The 22,930-nt window shown below is 40.4% G+C and overlaps 1 protein-coding gene across 2 annotated transcripts in view; it reads left to right on the top strand.

The window, feature by feature from the left end:
* LOC116231198 (uncharacterized) overlaps positions 1 to 22,930 on the top strand; it is a 166,777-nt gene that overhangs the window by 109,442 nt on the left and 34,405 nt on the right. For both annotated transcript variants that reach the window (XM_090139128.1, XM_090139129.1), the window contains 2 exons: positions 12,291 to 12,337; positions 13,532 to 13,601. In XM_090139128.1, the coding sequence (XP_089995254.1) occupies positions 12,291 to 12,337; positions 13,532 to 13,601 (117 nt within the window). The remainder of the gene's footprint in view (positions 1 to 12,290; positions 12,338 to 13,531; positions 13,602 to 22,930) is intronic.

Below are 22,930 nucleotides of genomic sequence, written 5' to 3'. Positions count from 1 at the left end.
ACTAATTTGGACAGCCCAGACAACAAATGAGGACTTGGTCTCCTCTCTTTCTACATCTCTGTAAACATAATCCCTGATTGATTGGCCTCTAATACATCAGACCTAAATGAAAAATTAATTAGATTGGCTACAACCCTGAAGTGAGCACTTTACCACTTTGTTGTTTTGTCCATTTGATCCTTTCTTCTTTGATTTATGGGCAAAGGAGAAAGGGGAGAGGAAAAAAAAGGAGGAAAAAGAGGTTTGTACTGGATGTCACGTGGAGTCAGATGGCTTTATTGAAAGCTGAGCTCTGCTCAGCCAAGGAGCACGATGAGCAGCAGCTCTGCAGCATGTGCCATAAAGGTGGAAAGTTCAGAGAGAGCATATGCTTTCCCCCAAATCATGTCTTAAGCAAAGATATAGATCTTAACAATCTAAATGTTCACTGCTCTTGAGATGGGATGGCGTGGGATTTTTCTGCCCTGCTTGCAGGGAGGCCCTGAGGATGTGAGAGGAAGGCTTCCTCTTGTCTGCCCTCCGCTAAAAGAACCAGGTGGGGCCTGAGAAAGCGGGAAATGGGACCAAGATTTGTTCTGAGCTGCCCACTTCTCCTGAGAATGGGTAAATCCATTTATTTCCGGGAGGCTCTCCTCATCCCCCTGTGTTGACTCTTCTGTTGCAGCCAAAGCTCTACTCAGGGAGCAGAGTGCTCTGGGAGATGCCCATGGCTCCAGTCTTTTGGCTTGTACATCAATTCCTTTGGATTCTTTTTTCTTTCTGAAATTACAAGGCTAGTGATAGTGATCTGCTTTTGTAAAGACCAATAAAAGTGTGTGGCAGGGGTCAGGATTGCTGGTTTTCACAAGGAGTGCTGGAGGCTGTGAGAGCTGGCTGATGTGATTTCAGGTTGCTTTGGAAAAATCTTATGAGTTTGTTGAATAGTGCATCATCTGAACAGTAGCCAAAAATGCAATAGCCACCATGCTTAATAATCTCAAAGGGTGAAGTATATACCTCAAGGTGAAAAATAAATAAACTGCTTCCTAGGTTTGTAAAGCATTGTAGCATTCAGAGCAGAGTTGGATGACTTGCTTAAAATAAAAGCCAATGCAGTGAAGACCAGAAATAAAAAAAAAAAATCTGAGCTTCAAGTCCAAGGGTGGAGAGCAAGTGAACAGCTTATTGTTAATCACAGGCGAATTTTGTCAAAGCCCAAGGCCCAGAAAGGCAGTCAAAAAGTAGAAGTATATTAAAAACAAAACAGTCTTTTGGCCTAGAGGAAATAATGGCACGCTAAAGGGAGGCACAGCTGAAATGAGAAACTACTTCTGCAATCTAAAGAGTTATTAAAAGCAAGGGCAGAAATTAAACTGAATTCCAGAGAGCAGTTATATGGTTGTGTATATAAATGGATGCCTTAGTCTGGTTTTATCTTGAAACAGAAAACGCTCAATCCAAGTTTGAAAAATGGATCTTTTCTTTTCTTTTGTAAATAGTTTAGGAAATCCAAGAGAAAATCCTCCTTTGAAAAAGTGTTTTGATAGAGGCAATGATGGCTGATTTTAGGAAAGCTTTTAATCACAAAATTAAGATGCGTATGATGTTTTAAGGCTCTACTACTTCCAGAAAGTACTTCTGACACAGGAGGCTCTTAGCACACTTGGGCTGGATTTTTGGTTTTCTGCTCAGAAGCTGTTTTCTTTACGTGCCACCCCTCCCTCAGTCTTCCTCTCTCCCTACTTGATTTTGCAGGATTCAGCCCTCATGTCAGCACCAAAGCACTGAAAACTCTTGTGCGTGATTTGGAGGCAGAATGCTGTGTGTGTGCGTAGTTTGTGCACAGGTTTTTTGAAATACATTTCAAACAAGGCTTGGTTGTTCTGAGTGCACCTGACTTCATGGGGAGGCGAGGGTGGGGAAATTCAGATTTTTTTCCATTTCCAGGTCAAAACCTCCAGGGGCAGGCCAGGCAGAACAGGACTTCTGCCAGTATTTCCTTAGAATGATTAATTAAGAGGCTGCTGCCAGCCCAGGAGGCTCTGCCTTGCAACCTGTAGCAAAAGCTTTCAAAATGGCTCTTTTTTCATGCTGTAAGAGCGCATTTCGGAAGCGCGGTGTTTTTCACCAAGTGAAGCTGCAGGTTTCTTTGCCAGCTGGAGTGAGCGAATGCCAGCCTCACTCATGAGACAAGCTGGTAAATCCTTAGCAAACTTCAAGTGGCGCTAATGTGTGTGGGGCAGGTCTGTGCATGTGGATTAGGGGTCTGTTTTAACATGCACAAACTGAGTGCAAGTATATCCAGTAGTTTGCTTTAAACATTTTCCTACAAATTCCTAATTTGACAGCTAGATTTGAATGGGAATTGTTTATGGTTTGGTGCAAAGTTAAAGCCTGAGGTTTCCAGTCCTAATAGTTGATTTCCTGACTTCAGCGCAGTCACACAGTGCTGTGTTGAATGGCTCTGCAGTAATCGCACAGGACGTAGCCTTACTTGTATTTCTGCCACTGTTCCTCTTATCCTAGTGAGCTTCTTCCTTCTGCTTGTAGTGAGAACAACTTGCTACAGTCAGGCACTTCAGCTGATTCATTGGAAAGCTTCTCACCTGGGAATTTGTGCCTTACGATGCTGTGGTGAATTTTACTGGGACAATTGCAGGTTTTCTCCCCCACTTTGTTATCCTAATGGCAATCTTCAAGAGTTATAAATCAGACTGGAGTGGGGAAAAAAAAAAGGTGTTTGGCAGAACTTATTTTCACGTTAAACAAAGATGACACCTTACTACATGGTACGTTATCAATGTTGTCCAGGTAGTCACAAGAACACAAGGACAATAGATGGGCATTCCTTTGTTATTTCCTTATTACAGGTTTCAGATTCATATCCATTTGATTTTCTCAAAAGGCCTCCTTTCCCCAGTTCACGTATTCCAGGGAAGACGTACCTGGACAGAACAGTTCTGTGACAGAACTAAGTGATGGCTTCTCTCTTCTTCAAACTGGAAAAGGGTATAAACTATTCAGTTTTTCCTTCCTCTGCATTTCTAATCAGTTTTCTTCTTAAAACTCTCATCAGCTGCTGGCCCAACTATTCATGTCATTTTATGATTAATTCAGCACAGTTGGTCTTTTTCTACCGAAATAACATGGGTGATGCTATTTGGGAGCAGTGCAGAAAGCCCAGCTAGCAGTAGTTGTGATTCCTGCACAGATGGTGCAAGCTCTTAACAACTGTGTGTTGGCTGAGACAATGCAAGCTACTGTGTGAAACTTAAAAAGTGAATAGCTGAGCACCTTTAATTTTCATAGAATCACAGACTATCCTGAGTTGGAAGCCACCAACATTTTAATCTTCCTCAAATTCTTATTTTCTTTAAGTATTCATTTTCTGTGGATTATTTTTGGTGAAAAATATTTTTCCATCATCTTTTTGCTTAGTTTTGAGTGCTTGATCCTATTTCTGGAACCAAGTACAGGTAGGGAGGAGAAACTGTGCTGCAGTATTTAAATAACCTTAAGGGTCTATCACTGAGACCTCTTTATTAGTTTTTGGACAATGTCAAATGAAGCCATTAGCTTCTGAAATAGATTAAAATCAAAAATCTTTGAAGTTAGAAAATTGTCTTGGAGAGCTATCTTCATGAAAATGGAATGGCTTGGGTTCTTTTCTGCCTTTTTACAAACAGCAAAATGATATGTTGAAACTTTAGCCTGTTCAGATCAATGTCTGAGAACACAGGCTGAAATATTATCCCTCTTATTCTCAGTGGCAAAGTCCCCACTGATTTCAGCAGTTATGATAAATCCTTGTGAATTTTTTTTTTTTTTTTTTTTTGTTATATAGCTCCTGTGCCACATAAGCTGTGCTTTCTACCATCTCACAAAATCACTTTTCTTGAGAAGAGCAGGTCTGGTAATCCTTTGTGTTATGTAGTTGTAGTTAAGCTTTTTGAGGTACTTCACTGGGACCAATAGGTCTAGTCAGATGCTGGGAATGAGCAATTTTGGGGTAAGTTAAGGTGTTCCTGGGATGACAGTCAATTATATGAACCCCTCCATCTTGTAAATACTTTTATGACTTTTAGTGCATCTACTAGGCAATACAAGATGCATTAACAATTTCTTCACTGCTGTCTTGGAAATATGTTGGCGTCTGGAGTCTGTGTTCAAATAATAATAATAAAAGGACTGGTTATTCAGCTGGTATTCCTGTTAATGTTATTAAATCCATTTTTGAGCTGATGGTGTGTTGCTTGCTGAATGGAGCGGCTGCTTAGGAAGCCCATACATTTTGGTTAGGGGCATAAACGAAGATAGGATTGCATTAGCAGTGACAACCTTCAGCAGGAATGTTTTTCTTTCCTATTAGCCCCAACACAGCCAAATATATCTGGATGCCTGCCTGTTGCGTAAGTCAGTACTATACCTAAAGAATGGAGGGGTGCTTTTGTAGGGGAGAATGTCTGCAGCCTGCCGATTTGGGCTACTTTGAGTCTTCAGAAGTGCTCAGCAGCCAAGCACTAGAGGCTGTGGGGGCACAGTACCAAAATCCTGCAGTATCCTCTGATGGAAATGAAGCTCATTTAGGAATTCCTCTCTGACTGGTGTGGAGCTGGTTCTAAGATCTGTGCCTTTAACTGCAGAACTTTCTGACTTGCACGTTGATCAGATTATTTCAAGGCTGTAAATAGCTTTTATGGTGCAGCTCGGTCACTTTACTGATTCCAGGTTTCCATCTCACTTCTATCTTAGTTTATTTTATTAAGGAGAATGATACAGCCCAGAGGGTTTTCCTTCATATCAAAGAGGCCAATACTTTGCTCGTAAAATGTAGTCTATATCAGATGGAAATGCATTCAGCCTACAAGAAAAATATTCCAAAAGCAGTATCAACATTGCAGATCTGTCATTGGCCTGGAATTGGGTAGGATCCAATCCGGCAAATATCCTCATGAGCAGTTTACTTCAGGTTACAAAAATCCTTTCAGTATCAATGAAGCTGCTTTAATGTAACACACTTAAGAGTTTTCAGTATGGGATTTTAGGCTTTCATTCATCATAGCACTTGAGCGTATGCTTAAAATTAAGAATGGGCTCATGTTTAAAGTGAAGCACATGGTTTGGCAATGAAAAACGGGATCCCCTTCAGTCACTGTCCTGTATCAGAGGCCTTGTTTCCAGCTCATGCCTTGTGCCTGGGCTCTGCTGCCTGCCTGGAGCATGCCTGCATTTAATGAGGCTGCTGGCAAGTGAGTGCTCCAGCTTGAGTCACAAAAATCAGAATCACAGCTTGTAATTTGCAATTAACAACTGCTGACAGTTACGACAAGGGAACAAATAATAAGTGCTTATTAATAACTTATTAATGTTCGTTTCATGAGTTTCAGTCACTTTGTGCAGTAATGATGGGCTGGCTTTGTGCTGTGTTTCTGGTCAGTGCCTGATCTGCTGCTTTGAAATGGATTAGAGTCTTGTGTCCTGGCTCCCTTACCCTGCTAGGGGGTGGGCAGTCCTGTCTCATATTGCTGAGGATAATTTCTTAATATGAAGAGTTGAATTATGTTGATAAGCCAGTCAGACATTCTGTACTCTCAGGCTAGTGCCCTCTTAGCTCTTTTTTTATTTTTTTTACTTTACTTGAAAAGAAGAAATTGGGGGTACCAGTTTTGTAAAATGAAGTTTTGCTTTCTGCAGAAGCTGACTGTGGGGGGAGAGAAAATAATCAATGAGGGTCTGTGAAGATTTAATCTACACAATGTTCTACTTCATTTTGATATTTTTGCCTGTTCTAAAAATGCTTATGTAATATCCTATCACTTTCAGACAAGACTTTAAGTTTTAAAGAAGTCAATGATCTTAACCTGTTGTTCACTGCTTGCAATTCTCACATGGAAAATTGAATGAATCTCACATGGATAATTTTTGAAATTGTTGCCAAGGTGCCCAAAATGAATACTCTTAATGCTTGCCCTGTTTTGGTGACTTTTGTTCCTGGCTCAGAGTTGCTATTGCACGATTTTCCATTTCTAGGCAGGAAACTCTTTTGGAGTGTAAATGTGTTGTTTAGGGTCTGCTGGAGAAGCAGGGCAGAAATGGGAAGCTGTTCCTCATAGGTTGGCTCATGGATGGTTTATCTTCATTTTTGGTTTTATGCAGGAAAATATACCTCAAATCTGAGAGTACATGATGTCATCAGTAACACTAGCCTCAAACTGCCACCTGTTTTGACTCCAGCACGTCACAGGCTGCCATCAGATGATGCTCAACATCTCGCCATTCTTGATCCTGTTTTTTGGCGTGTGAATTGAAGTAGCACAGCCATCTTACTGATCCTGGTCCCAGATCCTAGTCCCAGACGAGCTGATGCAGCAAGGGGAGATGTGCAATAGTTTGAGTCCACAGCTCAGGATGCTCAAAATGTGGGCAAGGGAAAGAGCAGCCTGTGTGAGCTGGTTGTCAGCTTACTGGCTTACCTGGAAGAACTATCATCCAAACAAATGCAAATCCTGATCACTGATCTGAGATGTCATGCTTGCTCAGTGTCTAGGAAGAAGAGAAGATAGCACTAGCAACAACTGTGATATAGTCATTGAGTACTTCAGCTTGAGAGATTTTTCCAGTGGTAATTAACATATTTAACTTATTTCTAAAGATTTACAAACATGAAATGCCACTAAGCATTCCATTCCATGAATGTCAAAGAGGCTGATATAACTTTGGAAGCATATATTTCATCCATCATAACACTCTTGTCACTTAAATGGCACTCAATCCACTTAAAATTACAGCGATTATGGAAGGAACATCAAGTTTCATCAGCAGTGATTACACTGTGATTATCGCACGCGCGCTTCTCAAGGCATCTTTTGCTCTTACGCAACTGCCAGTTTGCAAATATGTGTTGGGGAATAGCATTTGGGGCTTAGAAGATAAACCTGCCGTTTCCATCCCATCAGAGTCAGTCCTTTCAGCATGTTAATTTGTACTTTGGCAGAGAAAGTTTAACTCTTAAGAGTGATTTGGAGTGGGAAGGAAATGAAAGTGTCAGTGAAGACCTACTCCACCTGCAGGGGGCCACAGTAGTTAAACTAAGTGGAAGGAGGGTTTGGTAGTTGCCTTGAGGTCTTTTCCTGACTTTCTCTTGTCAATTCACTGAGACCAGCCAGAGGTAGCCGACTACCTTCAGCAGGCAAAGGGATGGGGATCTACCAGAGTGTGCAGGTGGCAGAAAACAGGAGGATCAAATCTGTTCTTTTCCATGATAACACCCTTGTTTCTATGCCTGACTTAAATGAGAATGCAGGACTCTATGTTTCCCTGGGATGATAGTAGGAGAGAGAGCTGAAAATAGAAAGCTCCATCCAACTCATTTAGCCATCAGGGGAAAAATTCCTGCTGGTGCCACAGACCATTAGATAATAAGAGAAAGTGGCGGAATTGAAAACAAAAAGATCCAATCTGGTCTAAATGCATTTCCCATGAAATCAGTAATAAAAATAAAGCACACAAAATATGCAGGGATTTGGTTTGTTTATTTCTGTAGCATTAGGAGCAAAATTTCCAAGAGGACTCAGCTCCCTGCAGTTCTTACTGTGCAGAGCAGCTGAGCTCTTTCAAAAATGAGAATTTCAAACAGTATCCTCATTGGACAAATACTATCTTGCCTTCTATTCTCAGACCAATTGAGTTTTCCTTTAGTACTTAGCAAGCACTTGAAGAAGTAGGAATTTTCTCTGAAGAAGGGGGAAAAGAGCACAAAGTATTGGCTTGGCAGCAGCGCTGGTGGAAGACACTGAGGCAGGTAGTAAGTCCCTCTTAGTATTGATCAAGGTTGAACATGGCTGAGCCATTCTAGTGTGGTGAAACAGCATACTCAGGAACAGCATGTCACAAAATCCCAAGTTGTGCCATGAAGAAAAGCCAGTTTCTGCTGGCCATCCTCAAGAATCAGCACCAGCAGTATCTCTGCCCTGTGTATGGCAATGTCATACATTGTCATGAGCCACAAAGCGTGCATGTGTTTTGAATTAGCCCGGGGTGCAACAATTCTGTTGGAATTCAGCATTTATGTCTTCCATTGTACTCTTAGGTGCGTCACAGCTGCTTGCTAAGTGTGTTTGCAGACAGGAAAGGAGAAATGGAGGAAGTGGCGTTTCCCCTCTACCCAGGCATCCCCTTCTTGTTATCTTCTGTGTCCTTTCATTGTAGAGAAGCTCACACTCCAATTTTTTCTGTGCTGTTAATGAAATATATAAACATTTGTATGTGTCTTTGCTTTGTTGCTTACCTTTTTACATGACTTACCAATACTTACCCATTTTTTGAAAATGGATAGCATAGTAAGTAGGATGCATTTAATTCTGTACCTTCGTAGTAGTTAATAGTGGAAATTTCAGTGTTACAAGTTACCAATAATTAATTTTCTTCCTCTAGCTTCTGTCAAGATTTGCATGAAACCCATTGTGAGAGGGGGAGGGGAGTCAGTCAGTGCTTTCCCTTCTCCTCTTGGCCTTCCTTGATTCTGTCCAGATACAAACATATAAAAGGCAAGCAACCCAATTTTCTATTCTTCAGTCTTTTGAAAGCAGAAAGTCCTTAGAATTTATTTAGGAGTATTTTGAGTTAATAGAAATAGCTGTGATCCTGTCAAAAGTGACATTTTCTTGGATGGAAATTTATTTATTTATTTTCTTTAAAACTTCACATTTCCTGAGGATGACTTTTTGAGTCAGAACGTTTTTACCAACTTCTCTGAAGATTTGTTCATGAGGAAACCATCAAAATGTATGGGGGAAGATTTCATAAATGGGAAGAAATGAAGCAACGCCTATGCAATGAAGCAGGAAATGAGTGCTGACATCTGAAGTTTCTGCTGTGCCTTATACATCCAAGGAGGATTATTGCACTGTTTTACTACTGCAAGTTTGAAAGTAGCCCAAACCTTTCCTAAGAGATGAAGTTCAAAACACTAGATTTTTTTCTTGTTGACTGCCTCAGTTCTTTTTGGCTTATCTTAAATTCTGTGTCTGTGTACAGCGTTAGAGGAGTTCACATTCTCTGCAATGGGGAAAAAACCACTTTTTACTGTGAAAGCCTGTCTGAACTACTGAAAATCTGGTAACTGGAACTTCAAAGCTTTTCCTCTGAGTGGTTGTGTGTGTATATGAGGGAATTCCAGCCATATTCTGGATCTTTGTCTGGATAACCATGCAGCTTCTTCAACTTGCATGCCTCTAGAGATAACCTTCTGCAGCCTGAAATCTTGTTGGCAATACTGTCTGATGGTCAAAATGTGCTGGCAGCTAAGCACATCTTTTGTTAAACTGGTTACTGTATTTGAAAAAAAAGTAGAATGTTTTTGGGTGTAAATGCCCTTTATGAAGATAGATTTTGAAGCTAAGAACATTTGCTGAAAGTTCAACTGGATGTATACGAGTATCTTTGAAAGAAAAAAAAAAATATACTAAAAGCAGGTGCCTATAGCATAGTGGAAATGCCTGCAAAGGGACAGGCATTGATAAGCGTCTTATCTGTTGGAGGAAAACGAGAGCCAATTGCTCTGTGGCCCATGAAACCTGGAAAGATTAGCAAGGGGTAGAGATCATATTGTTCCATCAGACTAATATCCTTATTGAGTTTTCTGTTTTCCAGTTCCCAGTAGAGCTATCAGTCTTGTTTTCATGCTCACCGTTGGGCAGAGTTTTGCAGGGCTTGCAGAGTAGCTCAGGACTGAGGGATCAGTGGGGGAGCAATGGCTTCATGAGAGGTTTTCCCCCTCAGATTTGAGCAGTTGTGTGAATAACTGCTGGTGCAGTTTGCCTCAGCCTTAACTGTACATGTTTGTACAGAAAACGGAGTGTCTTTATGCTGATATGTTTCTTCTCTTGGCTTAAATATCCATATGTAATTACAACTGAAAGGCTTTCTCTATCAGCGGGAGCACAAGTTTAAAACAATTGATAATATCTGTGTTTAAATGTGTTAGGAGAAAGTCATGTCACGACTGGACTGTATTTCAGAAATCAGAGGCATTGCTTCTTGTTCCACGGTTTAAGAGAAATGACATACTGCAATGGAGAAGACAGGTGCAATCGTTGCTTTCCCAATCTGCATTTATTATATCCCTATTTATCTCTACTACAGGAGTCTGCTAGAAGTCAGCATCTTTCCTGTTAGAAGCCATCCCGCTTTCTGACTTAACTTACGTATAATGGAGACAGAGCCAGCAATCTTTAAGTTAACACATATTTGAAAAACCATCTTTGGAATTTTCTGTGAGCTGAGGAGAAGTCGTGGACACTCAATTTCTGTTTTTGCTACATATAACATAGGAAGTTAGTTTCTTCTCCTAAACTGAGCTGGCCACAAGCTTTGTCATTCATGTAGCCCTAGTTCGTACCTGTCCCCCTCTCCTGTCTGTTTGTTTTTACCTTCCGTACTGGTTCATCTGTCTCCAGTGGAATCTGTTGCCTTCTGTCTTAGTTCATTTCTTAGCTGCTTTCAGTCCCTCTGGTAGTCCTCATTTGCTGAATTTTGTGTATTTCCCTTGTGGCGTTACAACCAGTGTTTTATTGAAGTTTGAATAGACTCCATTCCTGAATGCCCTTTATCTAAAAAATGACTTTTTAGAGAAAGCTGCCAACTAATTCTTGTATGATCTCTCTTTGGTAAGCTCGTGCTATGGTTCTTATTCTTTTTGTGTTTGTCACCCTTATATTGTTATTCCCTTAAAAAGTTGTTCCTTTGCTGACAAATTAACATTTTGTAATTGCTTCCAATTCACCCTTCTTCCTTACTTTCATACTCTGTCGATTAATATTTTTCACTCTTATGACACTACTGTGACTTACTAGATCTAATAAAAATCCTTTCTGTTAGCACAGTGATCTCATGAGATTTGCGTAAAAAATAAAAGGGTTCCCAAGCTCAGAAACAAATCTCTTGTTTTCCATCTGCTACTGGATGATATCCTTCTTGCTCTTTGGCACTTGAAGTCCATAGGTGAGGATCAGTTAATTCATGCTCATTTCCTTCTTGGGTCTGGAAGGACTTATATTCACTGAGACCATAGAGGACCATTCACTGAGATAGAGGATACATGCTTTGGGGAAGAAAAAAGGATTTCCCTGAGAAAGACCAAGGTGTCTTTGCACCATACTGGGCTCTGCTCCCCAAGTAGGGGAACAAGTTCTTTCTTGCTGCCAGCATGGCCATCATTGGCAAGGTTCACAAGGATGCAGACTTCTAAGTCGGCATGTATTTGTTGGCCTTGAGGAGTGCTCTGTGCTGAAAATTAAAGCTTTTCTGAGTAGGCCTGAGATCTTTGCATTTGATGATGCTTTTGGGAGGAGTTGTGGAACATCACACTGGGTTTTCACTGTTGTTTATAATTATGTTCCACTGTTGTCTAAAGTGGACAAGATACTATTATATTTGGTGCTGTACAATCATACTGGCATGACTACTACTCTGGGGAATTTTTGGTCTGAGAGGAGTTAGTGGAAGATAGGATTTATGACTATTGCACAGTAATGGGGAGCAGAAGGTATCTTGCCAAAGGTAGGCCTGCAATCCTATAAAGGACTTAAATTAAAACAGAGCCCAGTAACCACAACTTTCTGTTCACTACTCAGCTACAGCAAAACTTCAATTTAATTCTGCATTCTTTTATCCTTTTTCACATTCATGATTTTAAATCTCCATAAATTAGCTCATGTCAGTAAAAATTAATGTGACTTAATTTTCTTCCCTGCTTTTGCAAATTGAGTTTGGCCACTGTGAGCATTTTTAAATGATCACATACTGTCTCTCTGACTTGTTCTGTTGGAAACTGAAGTCCAGTGATGCGGGGTCATGTCCAGAAGTGATAATAGGCTTCTAATGTGGAGAAAAGTTTTGAAAATCCATCCTGCAGAAAATGAGTGCACAGGAAGCAGCACAGTTTGAATGTGTCTTAGTTAGTGGCTTGCTTATTCCAGTGTGGGCGTGAGAAGAAAGTTTCAGAAGGTGAATCTGGGATACAGTGATAGGGATTTCAAAGCAGGCAATATTTCATAAGGATTGATCCTAGTACTTGGCTTCTTTATGTTTAGGAAATCATCAGGTCATGTGAGCACAGAAAAATTGCAATTGGATTGATAATATTTACTGGGAATAGGAAATGTAATTTGGTTAAGATGTAAGGCTGAGAGCACAAAAGGTGTAGATGAAGGAGGACTGGGTGCAAAACAATGTTGTGCAGAAACATCAAGCTTAGTGATGGTAGAGGTGCTCATCAAGTAAATGTGCTGTTTTGTTTTTGTTTCTTGCAGGATTCCGGAACGTGATGTGGATTTTGAGACTGGAGTTTGCAGAAGAGGTGAGTATTATAAAGCTCCCAAATTCACAACTGGGCACCTAAATATGTGGCATCCTGCACCACCCCTGAGGGCTTTGATAATACTTGCAGGCATCACCGCCCACCCATTAAAGCCTGCAAAACAGATTACTGCAGACTGGAAAGCACAGAGATGCTTAATTCTTCAGGCTGTTTGGTTTTGTCTTTCTTTTTCGGACATTGCATAGTGTTCTGTTAGCTTTGTGATGATCACTGGAAAACCACATAACATCTTCTCCATCAGTTGATGAGCCATGCCCCTCAGACAACCCAAGAAAACAGCATTATTTTGGCAATAAATAATTTAATAATTTTACCGTATTTTCTTCATCCTCCTTTTAAAAATAACGGAATATTTTTGCCTTGGCAAATGTGGATTTTGTGCTAATTTATGTAAAGGAATGTTTTTGCCAGGTTTGGTTGGAACAAAAAAAGTGTGATATCAAACTTTTTTAAAAACTGAGTAGCTGGCTTTTGCTAATTGTGCTTGGATAGGAGCCTTTTGAGAATTTTTCTTTCACCGCAAAGTAGTGATTTGTCAAAACAACTTTTTTTGCTGAAATGTATTGGTTTGATGCAATGTTTACAGCAAAGGTTCCTCTGGAGGAGGGTGGGTGTCAGATAAAATGAAAACCTGTGACCCCCGTTACCTTCCAGAGCAATCAACAGCCCTGCTTTTGGGGTGTGTGTAGTTCAGACTGCCTGACTGTGGGTACCAAAAAAAGTTTCCTAGATTTAGTGTGCCTCTCTTTTTCTTATCTACACTGTCACTTTTTTAGTTTTCTCTTGTTTTATCTCTTCCTCAAGCCTTGTCTTCTACCCTAGGACACTGGCCTGGGCTCTTCTCCAGAAAAATCCCTTTTCCAAATCCTCCTTTGACCTGTTATTTTTTTAAGCGGATACAAAACTTTAAGACAGGCCATTACTCTTGGTGGAGAAAGAAAGTAGTTGGTTTCTGGTCATTCTTAATGAAAAGTCCTATTCTTGGCAAAAGTCAGTAAGGCTCTTCATAAATTGCCTTTGGTGAGATGCTCAGCAAGTTCTGGGGATTGAACCCACTCAAGAGAAAGCTAAAAGACGTGATCCTGAGGTGTACATACTTCATATTCACTTCATTGGAGAAGGAGCTACCAGATACTAATAGTTTCTGTTGTTTTTCTTTTTTTTTTCTTTCAGTTTTCAGAAACTCTATAACAAAGGCTACAAGCTACAAGCTGAATTTAGAGGAGTTCAACATGAAGACAAGGTATGCTTTTCTTGCATTTTTATTTTTTTTATAGGCATACATTAGTCATTGGAACAGTTTTCCAGAGGATGCAGTGGATCTTTATGGACTTCAAATCTTTAAATGCAGACAAATTATTACTTTGAAAATAGCTGGGCTATGTACGTGCAAGTTTTAAGGCAAAATGAGGGAACTGCTGGATGAGCTCTCCTGTCTGGGATAGAGATGAAATGAGGAGTTAATTTCTAAGTGTCACAGTAGCCCTAAACTGTGAGTCTCTCAGTCTGCTGTTAGATTTAAGTACTACTAATGAAATTTTATGGATGCCTTTTGTACTTGATTGAGTGCTATTTATTTTGTGTGCTGTGCTGAAGAGTCTAAGCTGGCCTTTCTTAAAGTCTACTCATAACCATAAAAACTGTAAAATGAATTCCTACAAGTTAATGCATTTTGCATGGTTAGTTTGCCTTAATTTATCTGATTGATTTTTTTGTTTGTTTCTTTGCTTTTGTTTTGCCTGGATCTGGTTTAAGTGCCAGGTGTTACACTTGTAATTGAAACATTTTGTTCTCATATTTAGACAAGTGCATTGTAGCACAATTATTCTCTGGCCTTGCCTGTATCCTTGTTTACACCGATGTAGTGCTGCTTTCTTGTGTTATTCCATACAATACAAAATGCACCCCGACTGCTCTGACTATAGGGAGAGAGCACCCAGGTGCACTGTCCTATCTTTGCAAAACATGCCGCTGATTTTTGACTGTCATGCTGATGCTCAAGTGAAAATGCTATGAGCAGCATGTGAACTGGTGAAACAAGAATTCATGCCATCCAGTTGAAGTGGATGAGTGTGGGCTTCCCTTACCTGTGGTGGAGCTGTAAGTTGGCACAGTGGTGCCAGCAGTCCAGTCTCTTGCACTCTCTTTGTTGCATAGGAGATCATGATTTGGTGAAAGTAGAAATCAGATTGTTGCTCTCTAAAAGGGTGTCTTTTTTTATTAGCTTTACTTACCTAGAGGTCAGCCTCTAGCAAAACATCTTTCCCATGTGTCTGCTGTTCCCTGTGAAGCTGCCTGTTCCTGTTATCCACCTGAGTCATACAGTGGGGCTATTTCTGACCAATCCCTGCCTGGACTCAACTGCTGCATATAAATCCTGAATGGTTAGCTTTTCTCATCAAGGCTTTGCTCGATTCCCAGTGTGTTACTGTTCACATTCCTCCACTACCCCGAGCACACGAACCATCTTGCTAATCTTGATTTGTGCAGACGGTAGGTGGGCTTTAAAGATGAAGTGAAGCATAATTACTGGAGATATCTGCTTGGAGGGAAGGAGGGCTTGCAAATGGAGGAGCTTTTATGTAAGCTCATCCTAAAATAGGAGCTTTGTGTTAGCAGCAGAAGAGTCCTTTTTGTATCTAGTGGGAAGCCATCCATGCCACAGATAAGGAGAAAAAGTAACTTTAAGAGATGGAACTAAAACCAGCATCTTTAAGTTGCTTCTTAAAGGAAAGTAATTTCTTGTGTCATGCACTTTTTTGTTTTCCTGTCAAAATGTAAGATAAAAGCATAGTAATGCAGTCAGCTTCATGGAGGACTTGGAAGCATCCATCCCCTTCCTCCCCCCACCGTTTGCCTCCAGAGTCAAGAACAACTTTTATTTCTGTCCTCTACTTAATGAGCAAACTAGCACCAGGGAGGTGCAAAAACACAGCAGCTCTTTGCCAATAACTTTTGTCACCGCACCAACTAACAGGATTTGAGCTCTGGCTTACCCCTGAGTCTGGACTTCGTGTTGCATTCATTTGCTGCATGCCTCCTGTTCGCTCAGGGCAACACAGTTGCCCAGGACGATGAGCTACTTGGCCTACTCATGATTTATAGGTTGCAAATCTCAGAAGAAGAAGAGGCAGTTTGATTCAGCCCCACAGGCGTTACAAAAGCTGGTAGTGAATGTTCTGCTCTCATGGGATAATAGCGCCCCTGCTTCTTGGCACTCATACAGCCTCCCTCTCTATCCCTGACTTGCAATCCTGGCCTTGACCCAAATCCAACAAATGCACATCTCCAGCTGCTTTTTAGCTGCCTCATGAGTGGCAGCTCCCATGACAGTCATCCAACAGGAAGGAGTTGCAGGGAGCTGACTTTTCTGGGGTCTTTCAGGCATGTGGCTGAGTTGTGAGCCAGGCTGCTCTCTTGCTTACCAGTCACATGCTGAAAGCAAGGAATAGTATTTTGAAGATCCTCAAGGTCATAGGAAATCACAGCTACTAGGCTGTGATAGTGAAAGGCAGCAAATGGGAGCAATAAAAGAAAAGGAAAGCAAGTATCTCAAATAGGATCAGTGATGACCACAAAGTAGTCTGTGTAGCAAGTTCTCATAAATCTCAAACTCTGATTTTCTCAAAAGGTCATATCTTTGGAAGAAGCAGCTTTACGTAATTACTGAGTGATAATGAAGGTCACAAAGTGTATGAATTCCCCTCTGCAGAGAGGAAATACTAAGTTTCATTTGTTTGTATCCAAAATTAATTGCTTATGTCTTTTTAAATGGAGTTACCCACAAGTAACTTAACCGCTCTGCTGTAAGGACTGCAACTGAATTCAGGGAGAGCAATCTGATAATCTGCACCTCTGAATGTTAAACCAAGTCACTAAAACAAGACAAATTAGGGATTAGGTGTGTAATTTTGGTAAACTGACTTGAATAGTTTGTCCTGTCTGCATGATGTATGACTTGTTTATTTTAATCACACAATTTATAAGAATCTATTATACGGTGATGCAGCATGACTTGATACCATGGCTCAGATTAAATGTTCAGTTGAGCTGTGAAGTATGTAAGATAGGGTAGAAACAAGGTTTTTCACTAGTATATTTCTAGTACATTTTTATTAATAACTTCTGATGAAAGGATAAGTTCAGACAGAGCAGTTAAAGAGGGAAAGAAAAGCAATGATATTGTTTACGCTAGCTATTGCAATGCATATAGAATCAGAAAAGCTAGGATAGCAAGGAACTGGTTGGTGCTGGGTCAGTGTCCCTTTAGTTTCTCATGTATATAACCAGTCAGAAGTTTTTAATAGTTATATGGGATCAAAAGTTACATTTATGTAGCTCCAGCTGGTTCTTTTGTTGCTTTTGATGCTGCTGACAGTTTGCTTCTTGGAATAATGTTTCTATCTACATTTCATTTTGGTCTAAAAATACTCCAAGTTCTGAAGACAAGCCAACTTTTCACATTGCAAGGAACCCTGATGGCAAACTTCTCACTTTTCCAATTTTTGCATTTTGTGCTTTTACCACATACCACAAGCTTTGCTTCAGCTTGTCTGCCTAGTGTCCACTTCCTTGAATTTTGTCCAGAATTTCTTTTGGGTGCAACTAAGTGATTGGATGAGAAGTGCTTTGGAGGCCACTGAATTACCAGAAACATTAACTGGTTCAGGAAATCCCTTTGACTGAAAGCAGGTAGAGACACAGTGTGTGCTTTGGAAGAGATTGTTCAGTACTCATCCTGTTCATCGTGTGTTCTGAGTGTTTGCTTATGGATACCATTGGAGACAAGGTGCAGGGTCAGGTGGGACCCTTGATCGATGTTATGTTCCTACAGTAATAAGCATATACACCAGAAGATTTAGGTCTGTGTAGGGCTGTTCTGCTGGCCACTCCACTCATAGGCATCTGTTGCAGAGTAGTAACATTCCCTTGACGTAATGAGCCTGCTGGATGGCAAGGAGGAGGCATACACCCCCTGAGCATGGGTTTTACCTCATCCCCAGGGCCCTTGGGGTAGATCACTGAAGCGGGATGGAGTAGGCAAGGTACAGCCCTAAAGGGAGAGCCATCATCAGCTGGAGCACTGGTGGCTGAGAGTTCTAGTTTCTGTTCAAAATGTTCTGTTCTGAAACTGTGTTTTCTGCACACCGAGAAAAAGAGGGATGTTTAAATATTCAGATGGTGCAATTTGCTGTATAAAGCAGTTGGCAAATGTGTGTGCTAAACACCATTTTGATTTGATTTTAATTTTAAAATGTCTGTTAAGTAGTCACTGCTATTGTACAAAGAAGATAGTTTTTGTTAACTACAAATTGTCTGTGCTCAGAAAACCAGTTAACTGTCCAGAAAATCTGGATTTAGAGTACGTATCTGTCACTTCTGTGCTGCGACAGATTACTGGTCTGTTGCATTCTTTCTGATTATCTAAGCCACCCTCAAGTACTTTAAAATAAGTAAGAGTTCAGGATTTGCTGACTCCCTCAGAAAAGTTGGCCATTTTCAGTTTTATCCATCAAATAAAAACCTTAATCTAAAATGGCATCTAAGCTGCAGTTGTTTTGAGGCCAATAGTATGATTAAAATAATCATTGTAATTTATGCTGTCACTACAGTTAATGCTATTTCTTCTTGTATTTGCACTTTGCACACTTGGTTTGAATGAAGCTCCGCAAGCTTCTGCACAGGCTTGGTTTTGTGGGTAACCCAACATCTTCGCAATGGAAGCTGTTTTCTTGTCAAATATACTTGGTCTCATGTCATTCTTTTCGTATTATGTGAAAACTCATCTTGTAGGGAGGTTTTAAATTAGAACCAGTTGCTACTAATTTTTATCAGGAAATAGGAGAGAAATCACATCAGAATGGCTGCTGTGAACAGGTCGTAGACAGAAATGTCCATGGCATTTCTCTGTTAATAACATCACTATGGTGCTCTACACTGGCTGGTTTGCTTTTTTTTGCGTGTGCTTGTGTGGTTATTCATATTAATACCTTTTTTTGTATTCCTTTATAATATCATTATTACTTTCCTTGCTATAAATCTTAGAAGAACTTTTGGATTTTGAGAGAGAAGTGAGATTTTCACAAGGTACCTGACTTCCTCTGATCATGTGGACCTAGTGCCATACCATAATTTATCCTTCCCAATCTATCAATGGCAAACATTGATTCCAACTGTGAGGGCATGTGCTACTTATACAAATGTCTGACACTGGATACAAGCCACTTTGTTCCATGTTAATTGAAGACAGATAGCGATGACTTGAGCTCAACAAATGGGTATGTTTGTCATGTTGTTAAAACTCAATCTGTCTGACACTAGAAATGTTTTTCAGCTCCTTAAAATGAAAGGGAAACTGTCAGCTTGAAAATCACATGTCTAACAGAGCTGTCGCCTTTTACTTTTCACAATCCTTCCCAAAACAGAGCTCAAAGACTGTAGCTGGGAGGAAAAAAAAAAAAGTCTAGAAAATGCAGTATCACTTCTTATTGAGGTGTGGTAAGTGTCCAGGTTGAAACAATGGCGGGACATGTTCCTGAGCCATGACCCAGCTCTGCTGTGCAGCATCCCTACGCAGGCAGGTACATTCTCATGTGGTAGCAGTGCCTGCCCATGGCAATCCTTTGGGGAAGGACAAAGGCTGGATTTTCAGGAGCATTGGGAGGAAAGAGAGGCAAGCATGGGCAGGGCTGCTTTCTCTAACCACGGACATGATACATTCATTTGTCTGAGAAAAACAACTCCGCTTTCATTAGTTCCGTGGCTCAGCGCCATTTTGGGACTTTGTTAGCGGTGCTCCCAGGCACTGACATTTCTCAGTCTGAAATTTTTTTTGTGCTACCTGGTATATAAATGTCTATAAAGAGAGAGGATCTACAGGGGAGATACTGCATTCACTGGTGAATTAAGACATGGTCTCAAGGTTGTTTCTCTCTTGTTTACCTGCTATGATAAGCAGCCATTTATTTGTGTGGCCCGGAATGTTAGTAAGTCGTTTCTGGGTTGCTTCTCCTTGCAGTACTATAGAGAAATTCTCTACGACCCGAAGAGGTGCAGGCTCAACATTCACTAGTAACCACCAGTGAGCTATGAAGAGTCAGCAGTTATTTTGAAAATAATTTGTAAAACATTGATCTGTATTTTCCCCGCCTCCTATCTCCATTGGTGCTGATAGAGGAAAATCCCCTGTGCAATCAATGTCAAGCAATAGATTTATGCACAACGTCTGTCTGCTCTTGACTACTTTTGGCCATATCTTCCTTTAGAGGGCACATGAGCCCTTTACAGGCACAACAATTTATGCACTCTGCGCATCCTGATGTATGGGTTCATTTATAGCTTGATAGGAAAAAAACAGCATTATTTCTCTTAAGCTTATCCATCCCTTCCAAGCAGAATGTTTCTTTAAATCAAGTGAACGCATTTAGAAATACCTTAAGGTGTGATATTTTAACGTCCGTATTCATTACTTGTAACGCCATTCAGTAAACGGCGAAGGTGTTCCCAATTCACACCGGAGCTACCCTCTGTCTGTGTTAGGTGAGATGTGAAGTCTGCGGGAGGAGATGCCAAGAGACGTGTCTGAGCCGGTGTGAGTTGCTGTAAGCCTGCTGACTTTGAGAAGGTGCTCTGATTTATGCCAGGCATGGCTCTGCCCTCACTTCCCATTTAGGTTAATGGTATTTGTGCATCCGGCTTCCCAAATGTACCATGAGGAAAATTGGCTGTATGAAGATTAACACTAGCACGATGATAATATCCACTGGTTGTTACAATAGATCTGTTTATCAATACACTCTAGACACATTCAATATCTTTGTGTTTCATAAAGAATTACTGTAAGCTGCCGTTGTTTATCCCCTTATTGCATTTTCACAGTGCATTATAGGAATGATAAAATTCCATGGGCCATAACTCCTAATGGCATAGATGATCAATTTGACTTCTAATTTGGAAGTAAAAGCACATACATGGCATACTCTTTGCCCTAGTTTAGAATAATAGTCCCGCTTATCTTTGTGGTAACGGTGGGACATTAGTGGTAATGATTAGAAGTAATGGCTTTTAACAGTAATTTATTTCTAGGCATGTAAATATCTGATTCATTGGTCTCACAGCTGATGCCAACAATATCATATAGGCACGTAAGAATGTACATCTTTCAAGGCATCTATAATTCAGAGCATCACTGAGATGCTCTTTTTAAAGCATGGAAGTTGTAGACAAAGAGGTGAATTTGCTGTGTTCTGGTCTGCTGTTTGCAAGTGAACTATGGCCGTCTATGGCAGTGATGACTACCTGCACATCTCCCACAGAGAATTTAAGAAATTAACATTCTAAGTTGAGCTTCACTTTCTGTGAGGCCTCCTGCACTGCTCATGACGTTGTCACAGTCCTGGAGTGATAGGAAGTGGATTTTTTTCCATCTTAAAATTTTCATGGAAAAGCTGTTGGGAGGCTGATGGCCTGCTTGGGTGCTGAAATCTCTCTGGAACGAAAGAAGTAGGGTTTGACTTCTCCCTGATAAACTGAGGCAGATGGCACAAGTCGTGCTCAGGCCTTCCAGCAACTCTTTGATAGCACTTAGAAGTAAATCTACCATTTGAAATCTATTGTCTATTTAAATCTATTTAATTTACAATTAACAAGACACCTCTTGCTCTCTCAACTTAATTAAAGAGCTACTGACTTAGTGAGATTGAAATGCAATAAGTAAGATAACCTAGTTAGAGTATAATTAAGAGAATTTACATACGTAATAAACATGATATTGCTGCCTTCTAACATAAAAGTACCCTGAACTGATGCTCATTAAAAAAAAAAAAAAGCCAACCTATATTAAAATTAGTATTCAGAGATTTAATTAGCATAATGTAAAATAACTATGGTGAATTAATTGTATGTAATATCCTTTAAGTAACCATTGAAAGCATAACACACCAAATGGCTTTTGTGTGATCTGTCAGCAAGCCAGGTTTTAACCTCTGCATCTTGGATTAACCCCTTCAGGGCTGCTGCTGCTTTTGTTATAAGGTGATTAAACTCATAAAATAAAAAGAATCTCTGTGTTTAAACATTTGCTTGACCTTGGGTCAAAATCAAAGTGTTAATTTTCCCAGATTCTGGCTGGTTCAGGAAATAGGGGGAAAAAAATTGCTCTTCACTGGTAACAGATACTAATTTCATCCAGAATATTAGAAAACTGGCAAATTTAGCTGTCTTGGTTTATACTAAAATACCTTATTTTTCTTAATTAATAGGGTTTTGATGCTAGTTTTAGCAGGTGTACCTTCCACTTGTGTTACGACATGAGCTATGCATCACTTTGAATTCATTTACTTATTTTTGAGAGAGGAAAACAACATTGATAGAATACTTGATACGGAGGTGAGTCTGCAAGGTGTCTGCTTGTGCCATAGGACAGCATGGTAACTCTGTACGGGCTTTTGGTCTTGCCTCAGGCTGCAGAAATCCCTAAAGCACCATAGCTGGATTTCTTGTAGCTCAGCTTCTCTTCATGCTAGTGATTTCTACCTGGCTGCTTGGTCAGTAGTGTATGAAAGTATGCTCCTGGAGCTCCTTCACCATCTCGAGTGGTAATTCACTCCTAAATAGTATATGTGCTTTCCTAGAGGTAAAGCGCACTCCATTTATTGTGCATAGGAACAACCAACAGAAAGATATTTTGCAGTAAATAAAGTGCTTCTGAAGGCCAGACTTTCAGGATACATTGCAGCTATGAAGGAGAGGATCATATTGTCTGAGCTTAGAATGTTTGCCTTTCTTTGTGTGTACCTAAAAGGTGTATCTTGGAGATGTGTTCCTTTCTGAAAATGGGATTGCTGTTAATAGAAGTATCTGAAATTTGTTTGTATACAACATGGCTATCAGGTCTGTCTAGTGCCACCAATCCAGACATTCTTTGAACGCTTGGTATAACTCTGCTTTTGAGAATTTCCCAAATCTGTTGTCTTTTCAATTTCCCGTCTTCAACACAAAAATTGTTCTGTCATGTATTCTTTTTCAAAGGAATGAGCTTCCTCATGTATAGCTTAAGGTGATGGGTTTGAAACAGGGGTGAGGGTATCCTACAGCCTCTGCTCTTCTTCTATTATTAAGTCAGGGCCAAAGGTAGCACAGCTACACATGCTTGTGACAGTGGCAGCCAGGGCTGTAGCATTGGTAACAGAAAGGCAGACACTTTCTGATGGAAAACAAAAAAGCCTCCTCCGCAAATCATATTAAGCCCTTCTTTGCATTTTGAGAGGCAATATGTGCTTTTTCACCTGCCACGGCTGTCATCTGGTGTGTGCCATCTCTAAGGAAGACAGCGTCTGCAAATTCATCATCTGTGCCTGCTCCCACACAGAGCGTTGCAGCCTGCAGATCCATCTCCATTCTCCAGAAAGCTCCCACCTTGCTTGCTGGCCACATGGCACACGGGCCTAGCCTGCAGGGTTTATGAACTCCTTCCCAAGAAGGTTCTCAGTACGCATCTGCTGGTAGGGATTTCAGAGATGTCCAGTTTTAAAGTTCTTTTTTTTTTTTTTTTGCAGGGGAGCTATTATTTTT

Source organism: Phasianus colchicus, chromosome 4 (assembly GCF_987193195.1).
Source record: "Phasianus colchicus chromosome 4, bPhaCol1.hap1.1, whole genome shotgun sequence".
Taxonomy (NCBI): Eukaryota; Metazoa; Chordata; class Aves; order Galliformes; family Phasianidae; genus Phasianus; species Phasianus colchicus.
The sequence above is the reverse complement of the archived record's forward strand: the minus strand, read 5'-3'. Positions and strand labels throughout refer to the sequence as shown.